The following is a 22,514-nucleotide window of genomic DNA, read 5'->3' as shown; positions in this document are numbered from 1 at the left end:
TATTTAGCTGGATTTAACAATGAGGATTTCTGTTTGATGCCATTCCTTTCTCATTATCTTGCCATTCAATTCCCTGTGCCATGTTTGTACTTGAAGTACTGGAATTCAGTAGGTCTCCACCAAAACTCCCAATAAATGCAATTCACTTCAAACACATTTGGCAATGTACCATTTCAAAGTTCATGTGGATGAATAATATCAGGACGAATAACAAAACAAATATTTGTCAGGACACAAGACTTTATTAAATCCAAAATATGACAACACTCAAATTATTTTCAAAGTGTTTAATATTGTGTTAGCGCTCTGAAACTGCATTGGGTTGCAGTGCTATGTCTCCTTGTTTCTTCCCAGACTGTGTTGTCCAGAGTTTGGTAAAGGACAGTCTATGGATGTTATGAATCGAGCCAGTGGTTGTTTTGTAGGTCTCTATTTCAGCAGAGGCCCAATAAGGACTTGCTAATCGTCACCCATTTCCACATCTTCTTGTAACTTCTGCACCATCTTCTCCTCCAGAACCTTGGCTTTGCCTACACATGGAAAACAAATTGATTAGCAAAATTCTATATTTCATTATGTAAACTCAAAGTGGAAGGAATGCCATCACCTAATATAGAGAGGTATACAAACACATCTATACACACACAACGTAAAATACTAAACAGCAACAAGGGAAATCAGTGAACTCACCTGCATGTGGGGCTTTGATGAGGTGAATGTTCTTCTTCACTTCACTGATGGCTTCCTCCTTTTCCAACTGCTTGCCCTTCTTCAGTCTGTTCAAGAAAGGGAGAGGAAATATGGCAAAATCAATTTGAAAATAGCGCTTAAATGCATATCAGACTCGAATACTTTGCGATACTGGCCTCATAGTAATGTTATGAAGCTGGGACTGTGTAATTAAAGTTTGACTCACTCAACCAGATTTTACAGAATACTAATATTATCATTATAAAGTTGGAAGGCCCATGCTTTCCTAGTGTGGCCAACAAATTCAAATTGAACCAGGCTCTTATCTGTGGGAGGAAAGCTAGGGCTCACCTGTTGAAGATGAACTGTGCCTGTCGTTTCCGTTTTATTCCTTCCACCTTCCTCATTGCCTCCACTGAAAATAGCAAAATTAGTTGGATTTAACAGATCAACAAAGCTATTAACAAAACCTTAGCAGTTAGCTACATCGGTCTTGATGTAGCTGTAGAAGTAACATACACACCATAAGTAACATGTGTCATTTAAATTGCTCTTGCTGCTGGTGATTCTCTGATCCACCTCTACGCAGACGACACCATTCTGTATACTTCTGGCTCTTCTTTGGACACTGTTAACTAACCTCCAGACGAGCTTCAATGCCATACAACTCTCCTTCTGTGGCCTCCAACTGCTCTTAAATGCAAGCAAAACTAAATGTATGCTCTTCAACCGATCGCTGCCCACACCTACCCACCCGTCCAGCATCACTACTCTGGACAGTTCTGACTTAGAATATGTGGACAACTACAAATACCTAGGTGTCTGGCTAGACTGTAAACGCTCCTTCCAGACTCACATTAAGCATCTCCAATCCAAAATTAAATCTAGAATCAGCTTCCTATTTCGCAAAAAAGCATCCTTCACTCATGCTGCCAAACATACCCTAGTAAAACTGACTATCCTACCAATCCTTGACCTTGGCAATGTCATTTACAAAATAGCCTCCAACACCCTACTCAGCAAACTGGATGCAGTCTATCACAGTGCTACCCGTTTTGTCACCAAAGCCCCATATACCACCCACCACTGCGACCTGTATGCGCTCATTGGCTGGCCCTCGCTTCATATCCGTCGTCTAACCCACTGGCTCCAGGTCACCTATAAGTCGTTGCTCGGTAAAGCCCCACCTTATCTCAGCTCACTGGTCACCCGTGCAGCATGTGCTCCAGCAGGTATATTTCACTGGTCACCCCCAAAGCCAATTCCTCCTTCGGCCGCCTTTCCTTCCAGTTCTCTGCTGCCAATGACTGGAACGAACTGCAAAAATCACTGAAGCTGGAGACTCGTATCTCCCTAACTAGCTTTAAGCACCAGATCACTGTACATAAGCAATCTGTAAATAGCCCATCCAACTACCTCATCACCATATTGTTATTTATTTTGCTCCTTTGCACCCCAGTATCTCTACTTGTACACTCATCTTCTGCACATCTATCACCCCAGTGTTTAATTTGCCATACTGAAAATAAATGACACAATGGCCTATTTATTGCCTTACCCCCTTATCCTACCTCATTTGCACACACTGTATATCGACTTTCTCTACTGTATTATTGACTATTTGTTTATTCCATGTGTAACTCTGTTGTTTGTGTTGCACTGCTTTGCTTTATCTTGGCCAGGCCACAGTTGTAAATGAGAACTTATTCTCAACTAGCCTACCAGGTTAAATAAAGGTGAAATATATATATTTGTTTTTAAATGTGCAGAGAGCATGATCTCAACCTGTCATGTGAGAATTGACCTGAATCGAATATGAAAGCAATTGAAAGATGAAAGTGAGGGCAGGGTTGTAATTAGTAAGAACCAAACGGGCCAAAGTAGAGGCACCCATTAGAGGTGTATTCATTACACCCGATTCTGTTGCAAAATGTTTAGTCTGTTGCAAAATTTTGTTACAAAAAGGGTTTACTCCAAGCGGAAACCGATTTGCAACGAAAACTATAATTTATATTGGACAAATTTAGTTAGGTCCTTCCCGGTTCCATTCCTTTTGTTTGGTTCTTAAACGTTAAACAGTTTCCGTTGCAAGAAGTACTGAAAACAGCCCTGACTTATCCAGTAAGAAACACTAGTTTTCATTGCAAAATATTTTGCTACTGTTTGCACTAATAAATACACTCCTGAACTTTAGCCATAACAAGTACCTGTCTTGCTCCACAATTCCCTCTGGTATTTGACAGCCACATTTCTGCGCTTCTCGAACTCCAGGCAGTTATCCTGTGTTGGAAATAAATCAGTAAGAGACTCAAGGGCAAATCGTCTATGGTGGTTTATCAATCATATCACATTCAATTTCACATCATTCTACAACTTGCATGGGTGGACGTGGGAACTCACCACTGTCAATTCCTTGCCAGACGCTTTCCTGAAAGCCTTGGTCCATCTGGTTTTTCTTGGGTTACGTTTCTTCTTGAAGTTTTTGAGACATTTTGATTTACAAAACCTGAACGTCTGAGAATACATTTGTCATTATTTAATTTATACACAAGATAGCAGCAACAAGAACTGTTCCATGTCTGTTCATGGAGAGACCCCCTCAATGTACGAGAAACAATACTACTACAGCTTTAGCAAAGCCAATGTCTCCACTGCTGAGTGAGACAGACTTTACAACAATAACAGGCCTGGCTGGCTAAGAAACTGCACTAAAAACGTTAAAATATAGCTAAGAGGTGAAAAAACGAATAGGTTATCTGGTATAGTTGGGCACCCGGGCTTATACTGTCTTATGTTACGTAGCTACAGATATTTGGAAGAAAAAAAATCTCAGCTGACAAAACAAGCTAGCTAGCTAGCAGGAAGTTAGAAAATCAGCTAGCATATTAGCATAGAAGCCGTGAAAGCAGAAAGGAGGACACAAAAAAAAAGTCATACCTTGCAATCGTTCCGCACAAACATCGTACCGTGCCCGGGATACACAGGTCCCGAGCAAAAGTAACATTTTTCAATTCGCATCGTTAGACCTCTAGATTATTTATTGCCCATGTGTTATCCGTGGTGGAATTCGAGTGGCAAGATTTTAAAAGGAAGTTACGATGTACCATTTCCGGTAAAGATATTTGTTTTTACTCGTTACAAACTGCCCCCTAGTGTGTAACTAGATACGTTTCTAAACCTTAGCGCTTGGAAATGCAGATGTTTGTTAAAATATTTGCATTACGTTACATATTGACTACAACAAGATTGACTAAATAATACGATTGTTTCAGAGGTAACGTTAGCCAAGGTGAGAACTGAGACAGCGCTTTAATAAATAAAATATATTTATTTTATGGAATAAAGGATATGGTTTACATATTTGGCATGAAAACAGTGTTTGACAGAATACAGCAGATTTAAAGGCACATTGTAAAATTACGAATGAAAAAAATCTGCATTGATTTACATGGAACCTCAAACATTTGATAGACCCAATAACCGACATTGTGATACAAATAAAAACACACAGCTACTCTGCTACTACAGAGCAAGCCTATACAAACAAAAAAAAATCACTCTATTCACTACAGATTGCATGTGCTCAGGACTTTTACATTGTACAAGAATAAATGGAAGTGCATAGTGACAAAAATATCCTGTGTCAAAAAGTTCAATGTAATAAGGATGGGTTTCCTTTTAATTCACAGGAAAGTGTTCTCAACTAATACAACTTTCAGTGGCTTCTCGCTTTTCTACTGGATCTTAGAAAATAGTTGGTTATAATACACTTTTCTTTTACAATGTAAAATACATATAATATTCTCCGAAATGAAAACATAAAAAGGCACTTAATTGACACTGTATGGACAAGTGTAAGGAGAGGCACCACACCAAATGGCATAATCAAATTAACAAAACATAATGATGCTCTGGAACATTTGGCAGGGGTTAGTAGTTACTTTCAGCTTTGCACGTCATACACACTCCTCTCCCCCCCCCTACACATCTTGCCAAAACTTACTATGACATCATTGATTTACAAATATTACATGCCTTTCATCACATACCATAAAGCCCAGTCCTACCAAAACATCACTGAGGGGATGGTGTAACCATTATCTGTATGTGGACCCTAACAAGCACATTTGCCCTTCTCCTGGGTCTTGGGCTCTGTGATGTCTGTGTGACCACTGTGTCCATTGGATCGCACAGTTCCATCAGGGATCCAGGACTTGTCCACACAGCGCTCCATCCTCTTCATGATGAGGTCCAGCAGGACATCCACAGCCTGGCTAACAAACTGCCCGTTAGCTGCACTTGTCTCAAAGTAAGGGATTCTGCACGGGAAGGAGAGCAACACATAAGAACATTGACTGATATGTCTCTGTATGATGCAAACTATCTACCTACAACCTGAATAGGTTTTGATCTAATTGAAAGCTTTACTCTAAGACAGAATATTGTTCTCAGCAGTTGAAAAGAAATCAAGGTTGAAAAAAATTATTTGTGTGGGTGTTTGTTTTTCATCATGAAACATGCACTTGTGCTACAGCAGTGGAAGATGCATATTTGAAATAGTAGAGGAGCATGGCTCTCTAAAAAACACATTGGATTTCAGACTGGTGGAGCCATCGGCAACGTTAAAAAATAGTCGTATCTAGTCAACCATGACAACTCAATATGATGTGCATCTGGAAGAGAGACTTCAGACTGGCTACCTATATGATATTCAGCAATAACATTATGACTGGGCTATGTTAATCTGATTACCCGTCCTAAAACTTTAAATATGTTGTCACTTAGATATTTTCCGCACACAAGATGGCCATTCAGCTCACCATAACTTTTTAACATAACATGATCATAACTCTAAAAAGCACTTATGTACCCCATAAACTTTTATTTTAAATTTACCCCGTTTTCTCCCAAATTTCGTGGTATCCAATTGTAGCTACTATCTTGTCTCATCGCTACAACTCCCGAACGGGCTCGGGAGAGACGAAGGTTGAAAGTCATGCGTCCTCCGATACACAACCCAACCAAGCCGCACTGCTTCTTAACACAGCGCGCATCAAACCCGGAAGCCAGCTGCACCAATGTGTCGGAGGAAACACCGTGCACCTGGCAACCTAGGTGCACAGGAGTCGCTGGTGCGCGATGAGACAAGGATATCCCTATCGGCCAACCCCTCCCTAACCCGGGCGACGCTAGGCTGATTGTGCGTCGCCCCACGGACTTCCTGGTGGCGCAGTACAGCGCCCTTAACCAGCGCCCTTAGCCACTGCGCCACCCAATAAACTTTTTGTATTGATTTGTAAAAAAAAAAATTGAAGACACACTCCTCCAAATGTATTTAAACAATTCAGTCCTATTATGCAGTATCAACGGTAGACATAGGCTATATCTTTCTTATTGAGAATGTGCCTCACACAAACAATACAATTTAAGGCAGACTATTTTTTAAGCGGATATCTAAAGGCCTATACTGATTGAAGCCTATTATAACCAGGTTGACTGTCAACACTCAAAATAGAGCAAACACTGGATGTATTTTTTTTTTACTCGTGTTATCACTTGTTACTGTAGCCTATGCTAACGACTAAACTGTATTATCAATCTACAATGGTCTAGGACAGAATATTCAAAGACCTTCAATAACCTACAGAACTTGAGACTTAACACATGCAGCCTTGATTGGCCAGTGAGTGGTCAAGTCCTCCTCCCACCTACAACTTGTTTATTCATACATTTATAAAACAGCCATCTCGCACCACCGCCAGCTATTATGCTCATAATAACAGCTGTGAAAATAGCTAAAATATTACTGACACACCCCTCCACCTATAGAGCTACCCTCAGCGCTTATATTTACCATTGAGTTAGTTTTTTTTTAAAAATAGAGTCCGTAGTCTCTTACGACATGGCTTTTGACCACAAATTTGCATTTGTTAGTTTTAGAAAAACATAGGATGTCCATATCTAATCCCTTTATATTCACTAAATGTGTAATTTCAGGCCACAAGCAGGATACTTTACATGGATGTGTAAATATTTGCCTTTCCAGAAAGACCAACCTAGCCTAACATTTAGTATTGTTCGAGATTCCCCTGCACAGCCTTGAGTAAACACACATCAGCCACTGCCTTCTTGGCAAATGTTTCAGGGAGGGTTAGTCACAGGTAAGGGACACATACCCATACTTCTCTGCCAACTCACGGGCCTCATCTTCACGGACTGCCCTCTGCTCCTGCAGGTCACACTTGTTGCCACAGAGTACAATGTCTGGATTCTCGCAGTAAGCATGCATCTGTAATTGACCTGAAAAAGTGAATAAGCCAGTCATCAGCCCACCAGTCATGATTGAAAGATAGTGGTTAAGACACTGCACATTTCTTTGGAAGTCAACATGAGATTGTGGTTGTCAGAATCTACATGTACAGAGGACTTACTCATCCAATTTCTGACATTAAGGAAACTCTGCTCATTGGTGAGGTCAAACAGGAGGAGGAAGCCCATCGCATCTCGGAAAAAAGCTGTTGTCAAACTCCGAAACCTGACACCACACAAGAAAAAACACCTTGTAAAGAGCTTCATTCAGCTTGAAGAAAGTAAGCAATTGAAAGCTGCCAACAACTACCTGACAGCCAGTGAAGGCTTGAGCAAGAGTGTCAGTGGGAGATGAGTTTTGGATTGGCTTACCTCTCCTGCCCCGCCGTGTCCCACAGCTGAACATGAATCCTCTGTCCTCTGCCTGCTGCCCCATCTGGACCATTTGATTTGTATACCTGTCAGACAGAGAGAGAGTTATTATACCCATATAAAGCAGTGTGAGGTCATTCTGGCCATGAGGCCCTAAACATATACTTTCCTATTGGTCATCTTACATATACTGTATTATCTTGCAACCCAAAGTGAACGTAAACATTTAGATGGAAAATGTTTGCCCTGATAATCTCTACAATTATACACAGCATGAGTGATTATGATTAAATGACCCTGGTGTTTGGTTATGTGTTGTGAAGTGTTTATTTTCTAGGAGGGTGCTGCTGAACTCAAGTGATATTAGTCATCCATTCTTGGTCTGGGAGTTCCTCAGATTCCTGCGACACCCACACATACTGGTACATCGGCAGGTTCATATGTTTCAGACTCATTCCCTACAAAAAAAAACAGTTCTACCACTACCTTTTGCACTGTGAGGAGTAATGCTTTTAAGCTCCTACTTACTTTCCATGGTTAATAGTAAACCTGCACTACAAAAATGTTCACATGGAATAATTGGCCATTTCAAATGTTAACTCTTTCAACCAAGCAGCACACTATCTGGTCATTACGGGTGGTAGGGGAGTACCTGTATGTGAATAATTAAATTAATGGTTTCTCACAAAAGTGACAAATTGTATGACTAGGGCAATCAACTTACCACTCGTTTTTCTCTGAAATCAATGCCCACTGTAGTGATGAATTTGGAGTTAAACTTTTTGTCGGTGTACTGGTAGAGAAAGCTGGTTTTCCCTACTCCAGAATCACCAAGGGCTAGGAATTTGATGAGGTAGTCATAGTCCCCATCAGACATAGTGAGTGCTTATTTCAGACCTGAAAACCAGACAAAGAAACCAAACATTGAAGGAAGCAATTTAAAATTTGTGCACATATCCTGATGCAAATTTAAAACCGAGACTGTAGATAATCATTTGTAAACTAAACTATATATACACACACACACACATTCATATAACTATGTGGACACCCCTTCAAATTAGTGGATACAGCTATTTTAGCCACACCTGTTGCTGACAGGTGTATAAAATCGAGCAAACCTCCGTGCAATCTCCATAGACAAACATTAGCAGTAGAATAGCCTTACTGAAGAGCTCAGTTACATTCAACATGGCACCGTCATAGGATGCCAGGATGCCACCTATCCAACAAGTCAGTTGGTCAAATGTCTGCCCTGCTAGAGCTACGCCGTTCAACTGTAAGTACTGTTATTGTGAAGTGGAAATGTCTAGGAGCAAGAATGGCTCAGCAGCGAAGTAGTAGGCCACACAAGGTCAAAGAACGGGACCATAATAGTAGTCCATCCTCGGTTGTAACGCTCATTCCCGAGTTCCAAACTTTCTCTGGAAGCAACGTCAGGAGCTTCATGAAATGGGTTTCCATGGCCGAGCAGCCGCACACAAGCCTAAGATCACCATGCGCAATGCCAAGCATCAGCTGGAGTGGTGTACAGCTCCACGCCATTGGACTCTGGAGCAGTGAAAACACATTCTCTGGAGTGATGAATCAAGCTTCACCATCTGGCAGTCTGACGGAAGAATCTGGGTTTGGCAGATGCCAGGAGAACACTACCTGCCCCAATGCATAGTGCCAATTGTAAAGCTTGATGGAGGAGGAATAGTGGTCTGGGGCGGTTTTTCATGGTTTGGGCTATGCCTCTTAGTTCTAGTGAAGGGAAATCTAAATGCTACAGCATACGATGACATTCTAGACAATTCTGTGCTGCCACTTTGTGGCAACAGTTTGAGGAAGGCCCTTTCCTGTTTTAGTATGACAATGCCCTCGTGTACAAAGTGAGGTCCATACAGAAATGTTTTTTCAAGATCAGAGTGGAAGCACTTGACTGGCCTGCACAGAGCCACAACCTAAACCCTATCGAACACCTTTTGGATGATTTGGAACACCGACTGAGCCAGGCCTAATCATCCAACATCAGTGCCTGATCTCACTAATGCTCTTGTGGCTGAAAGGAAGCAAGTCCTTGCAACAATGTTCCAACACCTAGTGGAAAGCCTTCCCAGAAGAGTGGAGTCTGGGGGGGGGGGTTGATGATGATGGAAGAGCATTTTTGGTCATGTAGTGTTTTTCAAATCATGAGCGCATTTTCAGAATGGTTTCTACTAGAGGTCGACCGATCATGATTTTTCAACACCGATTTTCACCAAAAAAAGCCGATACCGGTTAATCGGATGATTACATTTTTTAAAATGTATAATAATGACAATTACAACAATACTGAATTAACACTTATTTTAACTTAATATAATACATCAATAAAATCAATTTAGCCTCAAATAAAATGAATGTTTTTGCATTATTTAAACCAAATTGAACAAAGTGTTGGAGAAGTAAGTAAAAGTGCAATATGTGCAATGTAAAAAGGCTAACGTTTAAGTTCCTTGCTCAGAACATGAGAACATATGAAAGCTGGTGGTTCCTTTTTAGGTTGTAGTTATTATAGGAATTATCAGACAATTTCTTTCTATACGATTTGTATTTCATATACCTTTGACTATTGGATGTTCTTATCGGCACTATAGTATTGCCAGTGTAACAGCATAGCTTCCGTCCCTCTCCTCGCCCCTACCTGGGCTCGAACCAGGAACACATCGACAACAGCCACCCTCGAAGCAGCGTTACCCATCGCTTCACAAAAGCAGCAGCCCTTGCAGAGCAAGGGGAACAACCACTCCAAGTCTCAGAGCGAGTGACGTTTGAAACGCTATTAGCAGGGTGCGCGCTAACTAGTTAGCCATTTCACATCGGTTACACCAGCCTAGTCTCGGGAGTTGATAGGCTTGAAGTCAAACAGCTCAATGCTTGAAGCACAGCGACGAGCTGTTGACAAAACGCACTAAAGTGCCGTTTGAATTAATGTTTACGAGCCTGCTGGTGCCTACCGTCATTCAGTCAGACTGCTCTATCAAATCATAGACTTAATTATAACACACAGAAATACGAGCCTTAGGTCATTAATATGGTCCAATCCGGAAACTATCATCTCGAAAACAAGACGTTTATTTTTTCAGTGAAATACGGAACCGTTCCGTATTTTATCTAACGGGTGGCATCCATAAGTGTAAATATTCCTGTTACATTGCACAACCTTCAATGTTATGTCATAATTACATAAAATTCTGGCAAATTAGGCAGCCCAAACTGTTGCATATACACTGACTCTGCGTGCAATGAATGCAAGAGAAGTGACACAATTTCACCTGGTTAATATTGCCTGCTAACCTGGATTTCTTTTAGCAAAATATGCAGGTTTAAAAATATATACTTTTGTGTATTGATTTTAAGAAAGGCATTGATGTTTATGGTTAGGTACAGTCGTCCAACGATTGTGCTTTTTTGCAAATGTGCTTTTGTTAAATCATCCCCCGTTTGGCGAAGTTTGCCGTCTTTGTTAGGAAGAATAGTCTTCACAGAGTTTGCAACCAGCCAGGTTAGCAGGCAATATTAACTAAATATGCAGGTTTCAAAATATATACTTGTGTATTGATTTTAAGAAAAGGCATTGATGTTTATGGTTAGGTACACATTGGAGCAATAGTCCTTTTTCGCAACTACGCACCGCATCGATTATATGCAACGCAGGACATGCTAGATAAACTAGTAATATCATCAACCATGTGTAGTTAACTGGTGATTTATGATTGATTGATTGTTTTTTATAAGATAAGTTTAATGCTAGCTAGCAACTTACCTTGGCTTACTGCATTTGAGTAACAGGCAGTCTCCTCGTGAAGTGCAATGTAATCAAGTGGTTAGAGCGTTGGACTAGTTAACTGTAAGGTTGCAAGATTGTCAGCTCGGGGATTCAAGGTACAGATCTGTCATTCTGCCCCTGAACAAGGCAGTTAACCCACCGTTCCTAGGCCGTCATTGAAATTAAGAATGTGTGTTCTTAACTGACTTGCCTAGTTAAATAAAGGATAAATAAAAGGTGTAATTTTTGTATTATTTTTAAATCTACCAAATGTGTCCAAAAATACCAATTGTTATGAAAACTTGAAATCGCCCCTAATTAAATTGGCCATTCCGATTAATCGGTCAACCTCTAGTTTCTACTACATAACCACAACATAAAACGGTTCCCAGTGTCCTAAAAAGCGCAGATTTTTACGCTAGCAGGGTAGAGTGCCTGCGAAACAGTTGACCCGAGGACAAAACTTTTAGAGCTATGCTGGAGACAGACACGCCTCGGTCTGTCTTTTGAGAGCCTACAGCTCTCTTCTCATGGTCATGTAAGTATGCTGACACAGTAACAGGAAACACAAATATTTTATGTGAAAAACTACATTCGCCTCTATGCATGTTCAGTAAGGAAATGCTCAAACTTAGAACCTGCTATAACCCCATCCGCAGTGAACTTTCACCTGTTTGCTTGGTAAAAGTGGATAATCTCCTATTTGGGGCAACTGTTACAGATTGAAACTCTACATGAGAGGATTAATTGTGGGTAATTATGCAAATAAGACTAAGAATTGAAGCTTGAATTGATCAAGAGACTAAAAATTCACAACAAAAACAAGTTATTCCATAAGAGTTGTCACAATAGAGTTCAAATTGTATTGAGCTGAAATTTTCACTGGCATGATTGGTCCTGGTCCATAAATAGTTTATGTAAATAAATCAGAATTAATCCATGTGTTTTTGATAGATACAAAATATGTATTACACAAAGCTATAGTGACATGCATTACTACGGAGTTATTATAGCATAGCTAGAAAGTTGAGGCCTGTGAATGAGAAAGACTGTGGTGGACACAAAATGAACTGAACACAGATATCCATCAAATGATATTCAAGAGAACAAGCTGGATGTGATTCTCACTGAAAGCAGAGTCCATCACATGACCACGGTATGAAAAGGCATTCTTTCATTCTGTCCAGCACTAAAGCCCTCATCCTGAGCAATAAGCTGCTTAAAGTCTGGAGCAAAATCAAGTTCTGTGATGAACACACTGTGACTGGACTAGTGGTACCCCATCTCCAGCCTCTCTGAGCTGTTCCCCAGTGGGAAATGGAATAGCCAGGCTTACATTCTAAAGGCTTATATATGGACCGACTTATGTTTCACCGCACAACTGCACAGTACTACCTGCACACACTAATCGATTGACCTCGTCAAGCAAAAAGGACAGTCAACTGTATTATTAAGTAAATGATATGTCTCAAATCTCTTGGTCGCCAGGCAGTTCATGCTGGTATAAGTGTACACCATCTGACCAGCAGGGACACATTTACAGAGGCTTTCCCCAGAGAAACAGGCCCCCTGGCTTGCGGGCAGCCCTGCTCTTTCGAAGGTTAGGATCACTGAGGCGGCACCAGTCGCCTCCAATGGTAATCAGATTAACTGCAAAAGTTCATGTGAAAGCAGGCTGCTACAGAGGATGCTAATCATGTAGGCCAAAGGCTTACAGTCTCTAGTGAAAGTCTACAGACCCCTTGCACTGTCTTCACATTTAGTTGCCTTAAAATGTTATCTAAAAAGGGACAACAAATGTTTAAAACATTTTTACTGATCTACACAACCTACTCCACATTCTCAAAGTGAAAGAAAAATAACTGTACCAACTCAACAAAAAACATGGGGACATGGCCGTGGTAGCCAAAAAAATGGCCTGCTCAGCATTTTTATACATGATCCTAAGCATGATGGGATGTTAATTGCTTATTTAACTCAGGAATTGTGGAATCACCTGCTTTCAATACTTTGTATCCCTTATTTACGCAAGTGTTTTCATTATTTTAGCAGTTACCTGTATGTTGCCATAAGAGTCGGGCAAAGTTGGTAGAATCTTATTCAAAATTTTTCACAGCTGTTATGGCTGCCACCAAGCATTAACTCTGGCGTGTGAAAACATATGCAATCAATAAATATTTTTTACAATTAGGAAAATGTTCTATACATTTGTATTTATTTAAAAAATGTGGAAAGATTATGTAGATCTGTAGGGAAAAATGTAATCCTTTTTGGATTTAATTTTAAGGTGGCACAATGTGAATACAGTGCAAGGGGTGTGTAGACTTTCACCTGGGTACTGTGTCATTGAACTGCCTATCATTCCCTTTGTTTTCACCTTTATTTAACCAGGTAGGCTAGTTGAGAACAAGTTCTCATTTGCAACTGCGACCTGGCCAAGATAAAGCGTAGCAATTCTACACATACAACAGAGTTACACATGGAATAAACAAAACATAGTCAATAATACAGTAGAACAAAAGGTCTATATACAGTGAGTGCAGATGAGGTAAGTTAAGGAAATAAATAGGCCATGGTGGCGAAGTAATTATAATATAGCAATTAAACACTGGAATGGTAGATCGGCAGAAGATGAATGTGCAGGTAGAGATACTGGGGTGCAAAGGAGCAAAATAAATAAATACCAGTATGGGGATGAGGTAGGTAGATAGATGGGCTGTTTACAGATGGGCTATGTACAGGTGCAGTGATCTGTAAGCTGCTCTGACAGCTGGTGCTTAAAGCTAGTGAGGGAGATGTGAGTCTCCAGCTTTAGAGATTTTTGTAATTCGTTCCAGTCATGGGCAGCAGAGAACTGGAAGGAAAGACGACCAAAGGAGGAATTGGCTTTCGGGGTGACCAGTGAGATATACCTGCTGGAGCGCGTGCTGCTATGGTGACCAGTGAGCTGAGATAAGGCAGGGCTTTACCTAACAGAGACTTGTAGATAACCTGTAGCCAGTGGGTTTGGCGACGAGTATGAAGCGAGGGCCAACCAACGAGAGCGTACAGGTTGCAATGGTGGGTAGTGTATGGGGCTTTGGTGACAAAACGGATGGCACTGTGATAGACTGCATCCAGTTTGTTGAGTAGAGTGTTGGAGGCTATTTTATAGATGACATCACCGAAGTCAAGGATCGGTAGGATGGTAAGTTTTACGAGGGTATGTTTGGCAGCATGAGTGAAGGATGCTTTGTTGCGATATAGGAAGCCGATTCTAGATTTCATTTTGGATTGGAGATGCTTAATGTGAGTCTGGAAGGAGAGTTTACAGTCTAACCAGACACCCAGGTATTTGTAGTTGTCCACGTATTATAAGTCAGAGCCGTCCAGAGTAGTGATGCTGGACGGGCGAGCAGGTGCGGGCAGTGATCGATTGAATTGCATGCATTTAGTTTTACTTGCGTTTAAGAGCAGTTGGAGGCCACGGAAGGAGAGTTGTATGGCATTGAAGCTCGTCTGGAGGTTAGTTAACACAGTGTCCAAGGAGGGGCCAGAAGTATACAGAATGGTGTCGTCTGCGTAGAGGTGGATCAGAGAATCACCAGCAGCAAGAGCAATATCATTGATGTATACAGAAAAGAGAGCCAGCCCGAGAATTGAACCCTGTGGCACACCCATAGAGACTGTCTACCCTAAGCTACAGCCTGTAGAGAAAAAAAAAAACAAGAAAAGCCTAAATTACATATTTTCATCTAATTATGCTAAATGGGTTTGCTATAAAACAAATATATATATATAGAAATCCTTGGTGGGATAAGTGGGATAACAAGTAGCAGGTTTGGTAAAATAGGTGGCATAGGACAAAGATGTTTTAAAAAATAAAACTTTTTTTTTTTTAATGAAATGTCCTGAGACTAATCTGATCACAGCTTCTACAAGGAAGCCTGAACGGCTGTGATTACATGTGTTGCAGATAAGCAGCAAAATAAGTTGTGTTTGAGGAAGCCCACTACAGTGACTGCAGTATGAAATATTTTAACAAGGTGTGAAATACAACCTTGCAAGTTAGACATTACATCATCTTGAGTAGGCCTTCTGCACTTGTTTTTGAGTGAAATCCCTATGCACTGACTGGCTAGTTCTACCTCACTGCCTGTCACTGATATCAGGTAAATATTAAATTCAGATTCTCTACACATTTGTTCAGGAATTTGCTCAAATTATGTGATTCACATCGCTGCCCCTGCCCATTTCTAAAACAGAAGATCCAAACTGAGCTCATAAACAAGGATCAGCCTTAGTCCTCTTCCAAAAGGTGTTTCAAAGTTATTGAATGTTTACTTTTAAACCTAAACTTCAAGTGAAAGTGATTAAAAGAGAAGGCTTTAGGCAAAGCCCTGTTCTCTGGTGGTGCAGATTTCACACTAGTTGGAGGAGGGCACCTCAGATTATGTGCCAGCAAGCAGAACACAGCCTTTCAGACATTCTCAGAGCAGTAGAGCTGAAGTACCCACCCTGGGCAGTTGGCCAACTATAACAGCAAACTCCTTGAATGAGGATATGCAGATGACATGAACTTAAACAAACTGCACAAGATGAAGGCTGTTGCAGTACCACAATACTACAGCACTCATCCCAGATGTATTGACAGAATGACTTGCTAATATGCATCTGAAATATCACCAGGTTTCACCATGTTCAGGACTGGAAGCACTATTTTGTAACACTATATGTTGTATATATATGTAAGTGAAAAGATGTTATTCTGATGAGAAATGGTTTACAGATTATGATGGGCGGCAGGGAGCCTAGTGATTTATTTATTTTACCTTTATTTAACTAGGCAAGTCAGTTAAGAACAAATTCTTATTTTCAATGACGGCCTAGGAACAGTGGGTTAACTGCCTGTTCAGGGGCAGAACGACAGATTTGTACCTTGTCAGCTCGGGGGTTTGAACTTGCAACCTTCCGGTTACTAGACCAGTGACCCTGGCCATGACCCCACTCTCCAAGGGTGTCTCAGGTAGAGTTAGGATATTTAAAAACATATTTCCAATTCACAAATGCGTATTAATACACACTTGTACATGTGTGAAATAGGACAAACAATTTTTTTATTATGGTTATCAGTAGAAACATTTCAAACACACATACCTGCCCGCACACACACACACACACACACACACACACACACACACACAGAAGAAAACAATTGATTATCTGACACAAACCCTACTTGAAACATAAAACATCTAATAACCCCCAGCTCAGTTGTTCATCATGTAGTAGTCATGTTTTACTCTACCATTGACCCTGTTTAATAACCATATCTCCTAGTTTGTTCACAAGCACAATTGCTCAAATCTCAGACTAGACAGAGGTCTATCTTTGAATAGCTGACAGATGTAAAGTAAACTAAAGACAACCTAAAAGTTCATTTGGAATAAATTGGTTTATCATGTCTAGAATGTGTTTAAACCTTGAGAAAACAAAAATGTATTAACACAAAGACAAACATTTTTAGTTCAGTGTTCATTTTTGGTTTGGTCTGATGTTTTTTCTGCATGGCATGTCTCCAGCCAAAATGCCAGACTCATATCCCTAAGACACCATACCAAAATAGTGAGGTAGACGCCTGTTGATGTTTCACCAGCCAAATGAATGAAGTTTTAATAGATTTATAAACCTAGATAAATGTAGCCAATACAAGGGTTGTAATTATGAGGTCCCATTACACGTGAACAGTTTCCCTCTTCATTGTTGCTTCCACTGGAAAACTATTAAATAAGGTGTGATACGTTCAACTCCGATATATATATGTTAAAACTAAAATTAAATTTGATAGGAAAATGTTACATCAATTCCCAATGAAAGTGTCGCATTCCTTCCCAACTAAGTACAGGCTACACGTAGCCTATCCTGTTTTACAATGTAGGTCTATCTAATTTAAGAGGTCACCTCCGAGTTAGAATTCACTTCAAGGCAACTATAAAAGCAGACACATCGCATTATGTAAAAACACAAAAAAATGTCATTGCACTTTCAGTAGACTTGGCTTCAAGTAGGCCTAGTAAATGTGAGCAGGAAATAACTTTGTTTCAGCCTCAGCTCAGTGAAAATTCAGGTGGTCGTTACACGATGAAGTAACCCCGTCCTGAGAAAAAATGTAATATGTTGCATTTATAGCTGTCGATAGAAACAAATCCGCTAAACAGCTCCATATGCCGAGACACATTTATCACGCTAACTTTATTTCGAGAAATTCAACTTACCAGTGTCTGTGCGTCTCTTTCTTTCTTGGTGTTTCGTGTAGAATCGCCCTATCAAAAGCGATGACAATTTGTTGATTTTTAAATTTAAAAAATTACTCACTAAATTGAGTTTACTAAGTCCTTTCGATCCATTTGTTGCATGAACACCCTTTACAATCAACGTAACATCACTTCCCGTTCAGTTGAAGTGAGCCAGCCCCTCCCTCTCTCGCCAACTCGTAAAAGACCTCGGAACGGAAAACAACCCTACCCGCTCAGGAGTATTCTTTTGGAACTACACTTTGATCACACCCACAGCTTCATTGCATTTTGGTACACCAGAATTACATTAATTTACAATTAAACGCTGCGTTTGCCTTGCGTTGCAGAGGTAGGTGCAGTGCATACGTTGGATTTATCGAACGTATACGTCAAACTGTATGCGTAAACGGCTTGACAGAAATGGTAGTAGGTAGAAGGTGAATGTTGAACTTTTGTTGCATACATATCCAGATGATGCTGCTACTATTTTATGCAATGACACTGTCGGTGTGTTAGAAGCATTACTCCCCAACCCTGTGTGTCACTTCCAACACACCGACCGTGTCATGGCGCAAAATAGTATGCAGCATCATCTGGATATGTATGCAACAAAAGTTCAACATTCACCTTCTGCTACCATTTCTGTCAAGCCGTTATATATATATATATATATATATATCTAAAGTGTCACCAAAAAAAGGTAAACAATAGGCCTATAGCAAATGCAGCATATGGCATTCATTTGTCACATGTAAATAGCACTTTTCAGTAGTGCTCAAAGCATGCCATTCCATGAGCCCAATCAGTCCTCCATGACAAAATCATAAACAGAGTAGGGCTGGCTAATAAGTCCTTAGTTTTGGGGTCATGCTCAGGTAAAACAATTTGGCTAATCTATACTTCCAAGTCCTATTCTTGAAGATCAAGGGGTATAACATTTATTGGAATGATTGGAATTCTGATAGACTTTGGTTTTTAATGTAAAGATATCATTTAAATCGTATTATTATATGTAGTAGAAAGCGATGGGTTAGAAGAAGCCTACATAACCAACCCATAAATTAAAATTTAACATCCATATATGGCCACCTATGTAAACTTTGAGATTGATTTATCCTGCAATAGATGTCATTCAATTGGTAACATACATGTTTGTCTTCTTCTAATGCCTCTTAAGGGGATAGTAATCTTAAAGCAAAAGAATGGAATCATATTATGTTATTTAGCTTGGGTAATCCAAAAGTTATGTTCCTGGAAAGACAGTACTGTGCAGTATCGAAGAGCCCTCACTGCTGCTCGATCATCCTATTTTCCCAACTTGAGGAAAATAAGAACCAGAAATGTATTTTTGATACTGTCACAAAGCTAACTAAAAAGCAGCATTCCCCAAGACAGGATAAATTCATGAACTTCTTTGAGGAAAAGATCATGATCATTAGAAAGTAAATTATAGACTCCTCTTTAAATCTGCGTATTCCTCCAAAAACTCAGTTGTCCTGAGTCTGCACAACTCTGCCAGGACCTAGGATCAAGGGAGACAAGTGTTTTGGTACTATCTCTCTTGACACAATGATGAAAATAATCATGGCCTCTAAACCTTCAAGCTGCATACCGGACCCGATTCCAACTAAACTACTGAAAGTGCTGCTTCCTGTGCTTGGCCCTCCTATGTTGAACATAGATGTGGATGTGTAACAAACTCACTAAAAGTGGCAGTAATAAAGCCTCTTGAAAAAGCCAAACCTTGACCCAGAAAATATAAAAAACTATCGGCCTATATTGAATGTAACTCACTGCCTTCCTGAAGACAATGTATACGAAATGCTTCAGTCTAGTTTTAGACCCCATCATAGCACTGAGACTGCATTTGTGAAGGTGGTAAATTACCTTTTAATGGCGTCAGACTGAGGCTCTGCATCTGTCCTCGTGCTCCTAGACCTTAGTGCTGCTTTTGATACCGTCGATCACCGCATTCTTTTGGAGAGATTGGAAACCCAAATTGGTCTACACGGACAAGTTCTGGCCTGGTTTAGATCTTATCTGTCAGAAAGATATCACTTTGTCTCTGTGAATGGTTTGTCCTCTGACAAATCAACTGTAAATTTCAGTGTTCCGTTTTAGGAACACTATTGTATTCACTATATATTTTACCTCTTGGGGATGTCATTCAAAAACATAATGTTAACTTTCACTGCTATGCAGATGACACATAGCTGGTCATTTCAATGAAACATGGTGAAGCCCCAAAATTGCCCTCGCTGAAAGCCTGTGTTTCAGACATAAGGAAGTGGATGGCTGCAAACTGTCTACTTTTAAACCCGGACAAAACAGAGATGCTTGTTCTAGGTCCCAAGAAACAAAGAGATCTTCTGTTGAATCTGACAATTAATCTTGATGGTTGTACAGTCATCTCAAATAAAACTGTGAAGGACCACGGTGTTACTCTGGACCATGATCTCTCTTTTGACGAACATATCAAGACTGTTTCAACGACAGCTTTTTTCCATTTACGTAACATGGCAAAAATCTGAAATGTTCTGTCCAAAAACGATACAGAAAAATGTATCCATGCTTTTGTTATTTCTAGGTTAGACTACTGAAATGTTCTACTTTCCGGCTACCCGGATAAAGCACTAAAGAAACTTCAGTTAGTGCTAAATACGGCTGCTAGAATCCTGACTAGAACCAAAACATGTGATCATATTACTCCAGCGCTAGCCTCCCTACACTGGCTTCCTGTTAAGGCAAGGGCTGATTTCATGCATTACATGGGCTTGTGCCTACCTATCTTTCCGATATGGTCCCGCCGTACATACCTACACGTACGCTACGGTCACAAGACGCAGGCCTCCTAATTGTCCCTAGAATTTCTAAGCAAACAGCTGGAGGCAGGGCTTTCTCCTATAGAGCTCAATTTTTATGGAATGGTCTGCCTACCCATGTGAGAGACGCAGACTGTCTCAACCTTTAAGTCTTTATTGAAGACTCATCTCTTCAGTAGGTCCTCTGATTGAGTGTAGTCTGGCCCAGGAGTGTGAAGGTGAACGGAAAGGCACTGGAGCAACGAACCGCCCTTGCTGTCTCTGCCTGGCCGGTTCCGCTCTTTCCACTGGGATTCTCTGCCTCTAACCCTATTAAAAGGGCTGAGTCACTGGCTTACTGGTGCTCTTCTATGCCGTTCCTAGGAGGGGTGCGTCACTTGAGTGGGTTGAGTCACTGACGTGGTCTTCCGGTCTGGGTTGGCGCCCCCCTTGGGTTGTGCCGTGGCGGAGATCTTTGTGGGATATACTCGGCCTTGTCTCAGAATGGTAAGTTGGTGGTTGAAGACATTTTTCTAGTGGTGTGGGGGCTGTGCTTTGGCAAAATGGGTGGGGTTATAGCCTGTTTGGCCCTGTCCGGGGGTATCATCAGATGGGGCCACAGTGTCTCCTGACCCCTCCTGTCTCAGCCTCTAGTATTTATGCTGCAGTAGTTTGTGTGTCGGGGGGCTAGGGTCTGTCTGTTATATCGAGAGTATTTCTTGTGTCTTACCCGGTGTCCTGTGTGAGTTTTAAGTATGCTCTTTCTAATTCTCTCTTTGTTGCTCTCTCTCTCTTGGAGGACCTGAGCCCTAGGACCATGCCTCAGGACTACCTGGCATGATGATGACTCCTGTGATTATTATTTGACCATGCTGGTCATTTATGAACATTTGAACATCTTGGCCATGTTCTGTTATAATCTCCACCCGGCACAGCCAGAAGAGGACTGGTCACCCCTCATAGCCTGGTTCCTCTCTTGGTTTCTTCCTAGGTTTTGGCCTTTCTAGGGAGTTTTTCCTTGCCACTGTGCTTCTACACCTGCATTGCTTGCTGTTTGGGGTTTTAGGCTGGGTTTCTGTACAGCACTTTGATATATCAGCTGATGTAAGAAGGGCTATATAAATACATTTGATAACAATTTTTAACAGATAACTAGTAACTGTAACAAATTACAATTAGAAAGTAACCTACCCAACCCTGCTGACACATTACTGGATTTGTGAGATCTTTCAGTAGCAGAAGGGATTTTATTTAATATTAAAGTCTAATTTACACACCAAACTACAAATTAACTGAAATGATTCCTTGACAGCCACTTCTGCATAGGCCGCAGACTGTCCCACACTCTCCTACACAGTTCTATTGATTTCATACTGTACAGGACCCTCAGGCACATTGTTGCTATCTCTAGACTGTCCTTGGCTCTCAGGCATCCAATTGTCCTCAGTTTGACTCAAAGTCTCTGGAACAGAGTTATTGTGCTGGGGCTCAAACATGGGTCTATATATATAAACTCCCCCAGCAACTCCTAGCACAGTGGCAAAGGCTATCTGTGCAAAGGGTATCCTTCGTCGAAACATGTTCTCTCTGGATCAGGAGTCCCACCTACACTTGCATCGATGATCCTGGAAGAATAGAAGAGATTACCCAAAAGCTTTGCCTTGTCACACTGATGTTGTACATTACGTTTTTGCAGGAAGCACGCAAAGCTTTCTTCATGGGCCTCAATTGTGTAGAAGGAAATGTAAGCATTTATAAAACATTGTGTGCATGATACAGCATTCGTGATGCAAACGCGAACCTCAGCTACATACATCATATGAATAATAATGATATGAATTGTTGTACGTCCCTGTGGTGTCAGATTATTTGTAACATGCGACATTGCAAAACTCTCCACTCATACTCAACCAGATCCTGCCCTACTACACTTACACGAATGCTAAATTGGCTATCCTAACCTGCTGTATAAATTCCAACCTGCTACAAAGTCAACTTTCACAAAAACTGTATCCCCTTTAGACAAAGCCCTGGGTTGTTAGCCATAGCTAGCTGGTGAGAGACAAAGGACACACAAATCTTGTGTTTTCATCATTTTTCTTGCTTTAACATAACTCACCCCGATCTTTTATGAAGTGTGTTTAGACCAAACCGTCTACAATTCAAACAATTAAACAACTAACGCTGGTTATAAAACGACGTTTGGTTTGAGTGCAAAGGTCGAACATGCATCTACGGCGAATGAAAGGGGACAAGATAAAGGACAACAATTAA

At 40.8% G+C, this 22,514-nt stretch overlaps 3 protein-coding genes across 5 annotated transcripts; all 3 read right to left on the bottom strand.

Moving 5' to 3' along the window:
- Nucleotides 1-220: 220 nt before the first annotated feature.
- LOC112249229 (probable ribosome biogenesis protein RLP24) lies at nucleotides 221-3,790 on the bottom strand. Its single transcript, XM_024419026.2, has 6 exons — nucleotides 3,628-3,790; nucleotides 3,091-3,204; nucleotides 2,898-2,970; nucleotides 1,042-1,105; nucleotides 691-776; nucleotides 221-530 (listed from the first exon to the last, which is right to left on the bottom strand). The coding sequence occupies exons 1-6, from the start codon at nucleotides 3,706-3,708 to the stop codon at nucleotides 460-462; spliced, it is 489 nt and encodes a 162-aa protein (XP_024274794.1). The 5' UTR covers nucleotides 3,709-3,790; the 3' UTR covers nucleotides 221-459.
- A 208-nt stretch (nucleotides 3,791-3,998) lies between these two features.
- On the bottom strand, nucleotides 3,999-20,415 carry LOC112249225 (ras-related protein Rab-27A). 3 transcript variants are annotated; one of them, XM_024419018.2, is made up of 6 exons: nucleotides 20,377-20,415; nucleotides 8,096-8,268; nucleotides 7,372-7,457; nucleotides 7,122-7,225; nucleotides 6,867-6,990; nucleotides 3,999-5,009 (listed from the first exon to the last, which is right to left on the bottom strand). In XM_024419018.2, the coding sequence occupies exons 2-6, from the start codon at nucleotides 8,246-8,248 to the stop codon at nucleotides 4,805-4,807; spliced, it is 672 nt and encodes a 223-aa protein (XP_024274786.1). In that variant the 5' UTR covers nucleotides 8,249-8,268; nucleotides 20,377-20,415; the 3' UTR covers nucleotides 3,999-4,804. The 3 variants fall into 3 exon arrangements, with proteins under 3 accessions (XP_024274786.1, XP_024274787.1, XP_024274785.1); XM_024419019.2 differs by lacking the exon at nucleotides 20,377-20,415 and adding an exon at nucleotides 19,327-19,364; XM_024419017.2 differs by lacking the exon at nucleotides 20,377-20,415 and adding an exon at nucleotides 17,419-17,624.
- A 1,052-nt stretch (nucleotides 20,416-21,467) lies between these two features.
- Nucleotides 21,468-22,514, bottom strand: LOC112249232 (protein PIGBOS1). Its single transcript, XM_024419028.2, has 2 exons — nucleotides 22,360-22,514; nucleotides 21,468-21,865 (listed from the first exon to the last, which is right to left on the bottom strand). Exon 2 carries the CDS (start codon nucleotides 21,818-21,820, stop codon nucleotides 21,590-21,592), a length of 231 nt encoding a protein of 76 aa, XP_024274796.1. The 5' UTR covers nucleotides 21,821-21,865; nucleotides 22,360-22,514; the 3' UTR covers nucleotides 21,468-21,589.

The sequence above is a fragment of the Oncorhynchus tshawytscha genome, linkage group LG04 (genome assembly GCF_018296145.1).
Source record: "Oncorhynchus tshawytscha isolate Ot180627B linkage group LG04, Otsh_v2.0, whole genome shotgun sequence".
NCBI classification, from domain to species: domain Eukaryota; kingdom Metazoa; phylum Chordata; class Actinopteri; order Salmoniformes; family Salmonidae; genus Oncorhynchus; species Oncorhynchus tshawytscha.
This window is presented reverse-complemented; position numbering and strand designations above follow the sequence as displayed.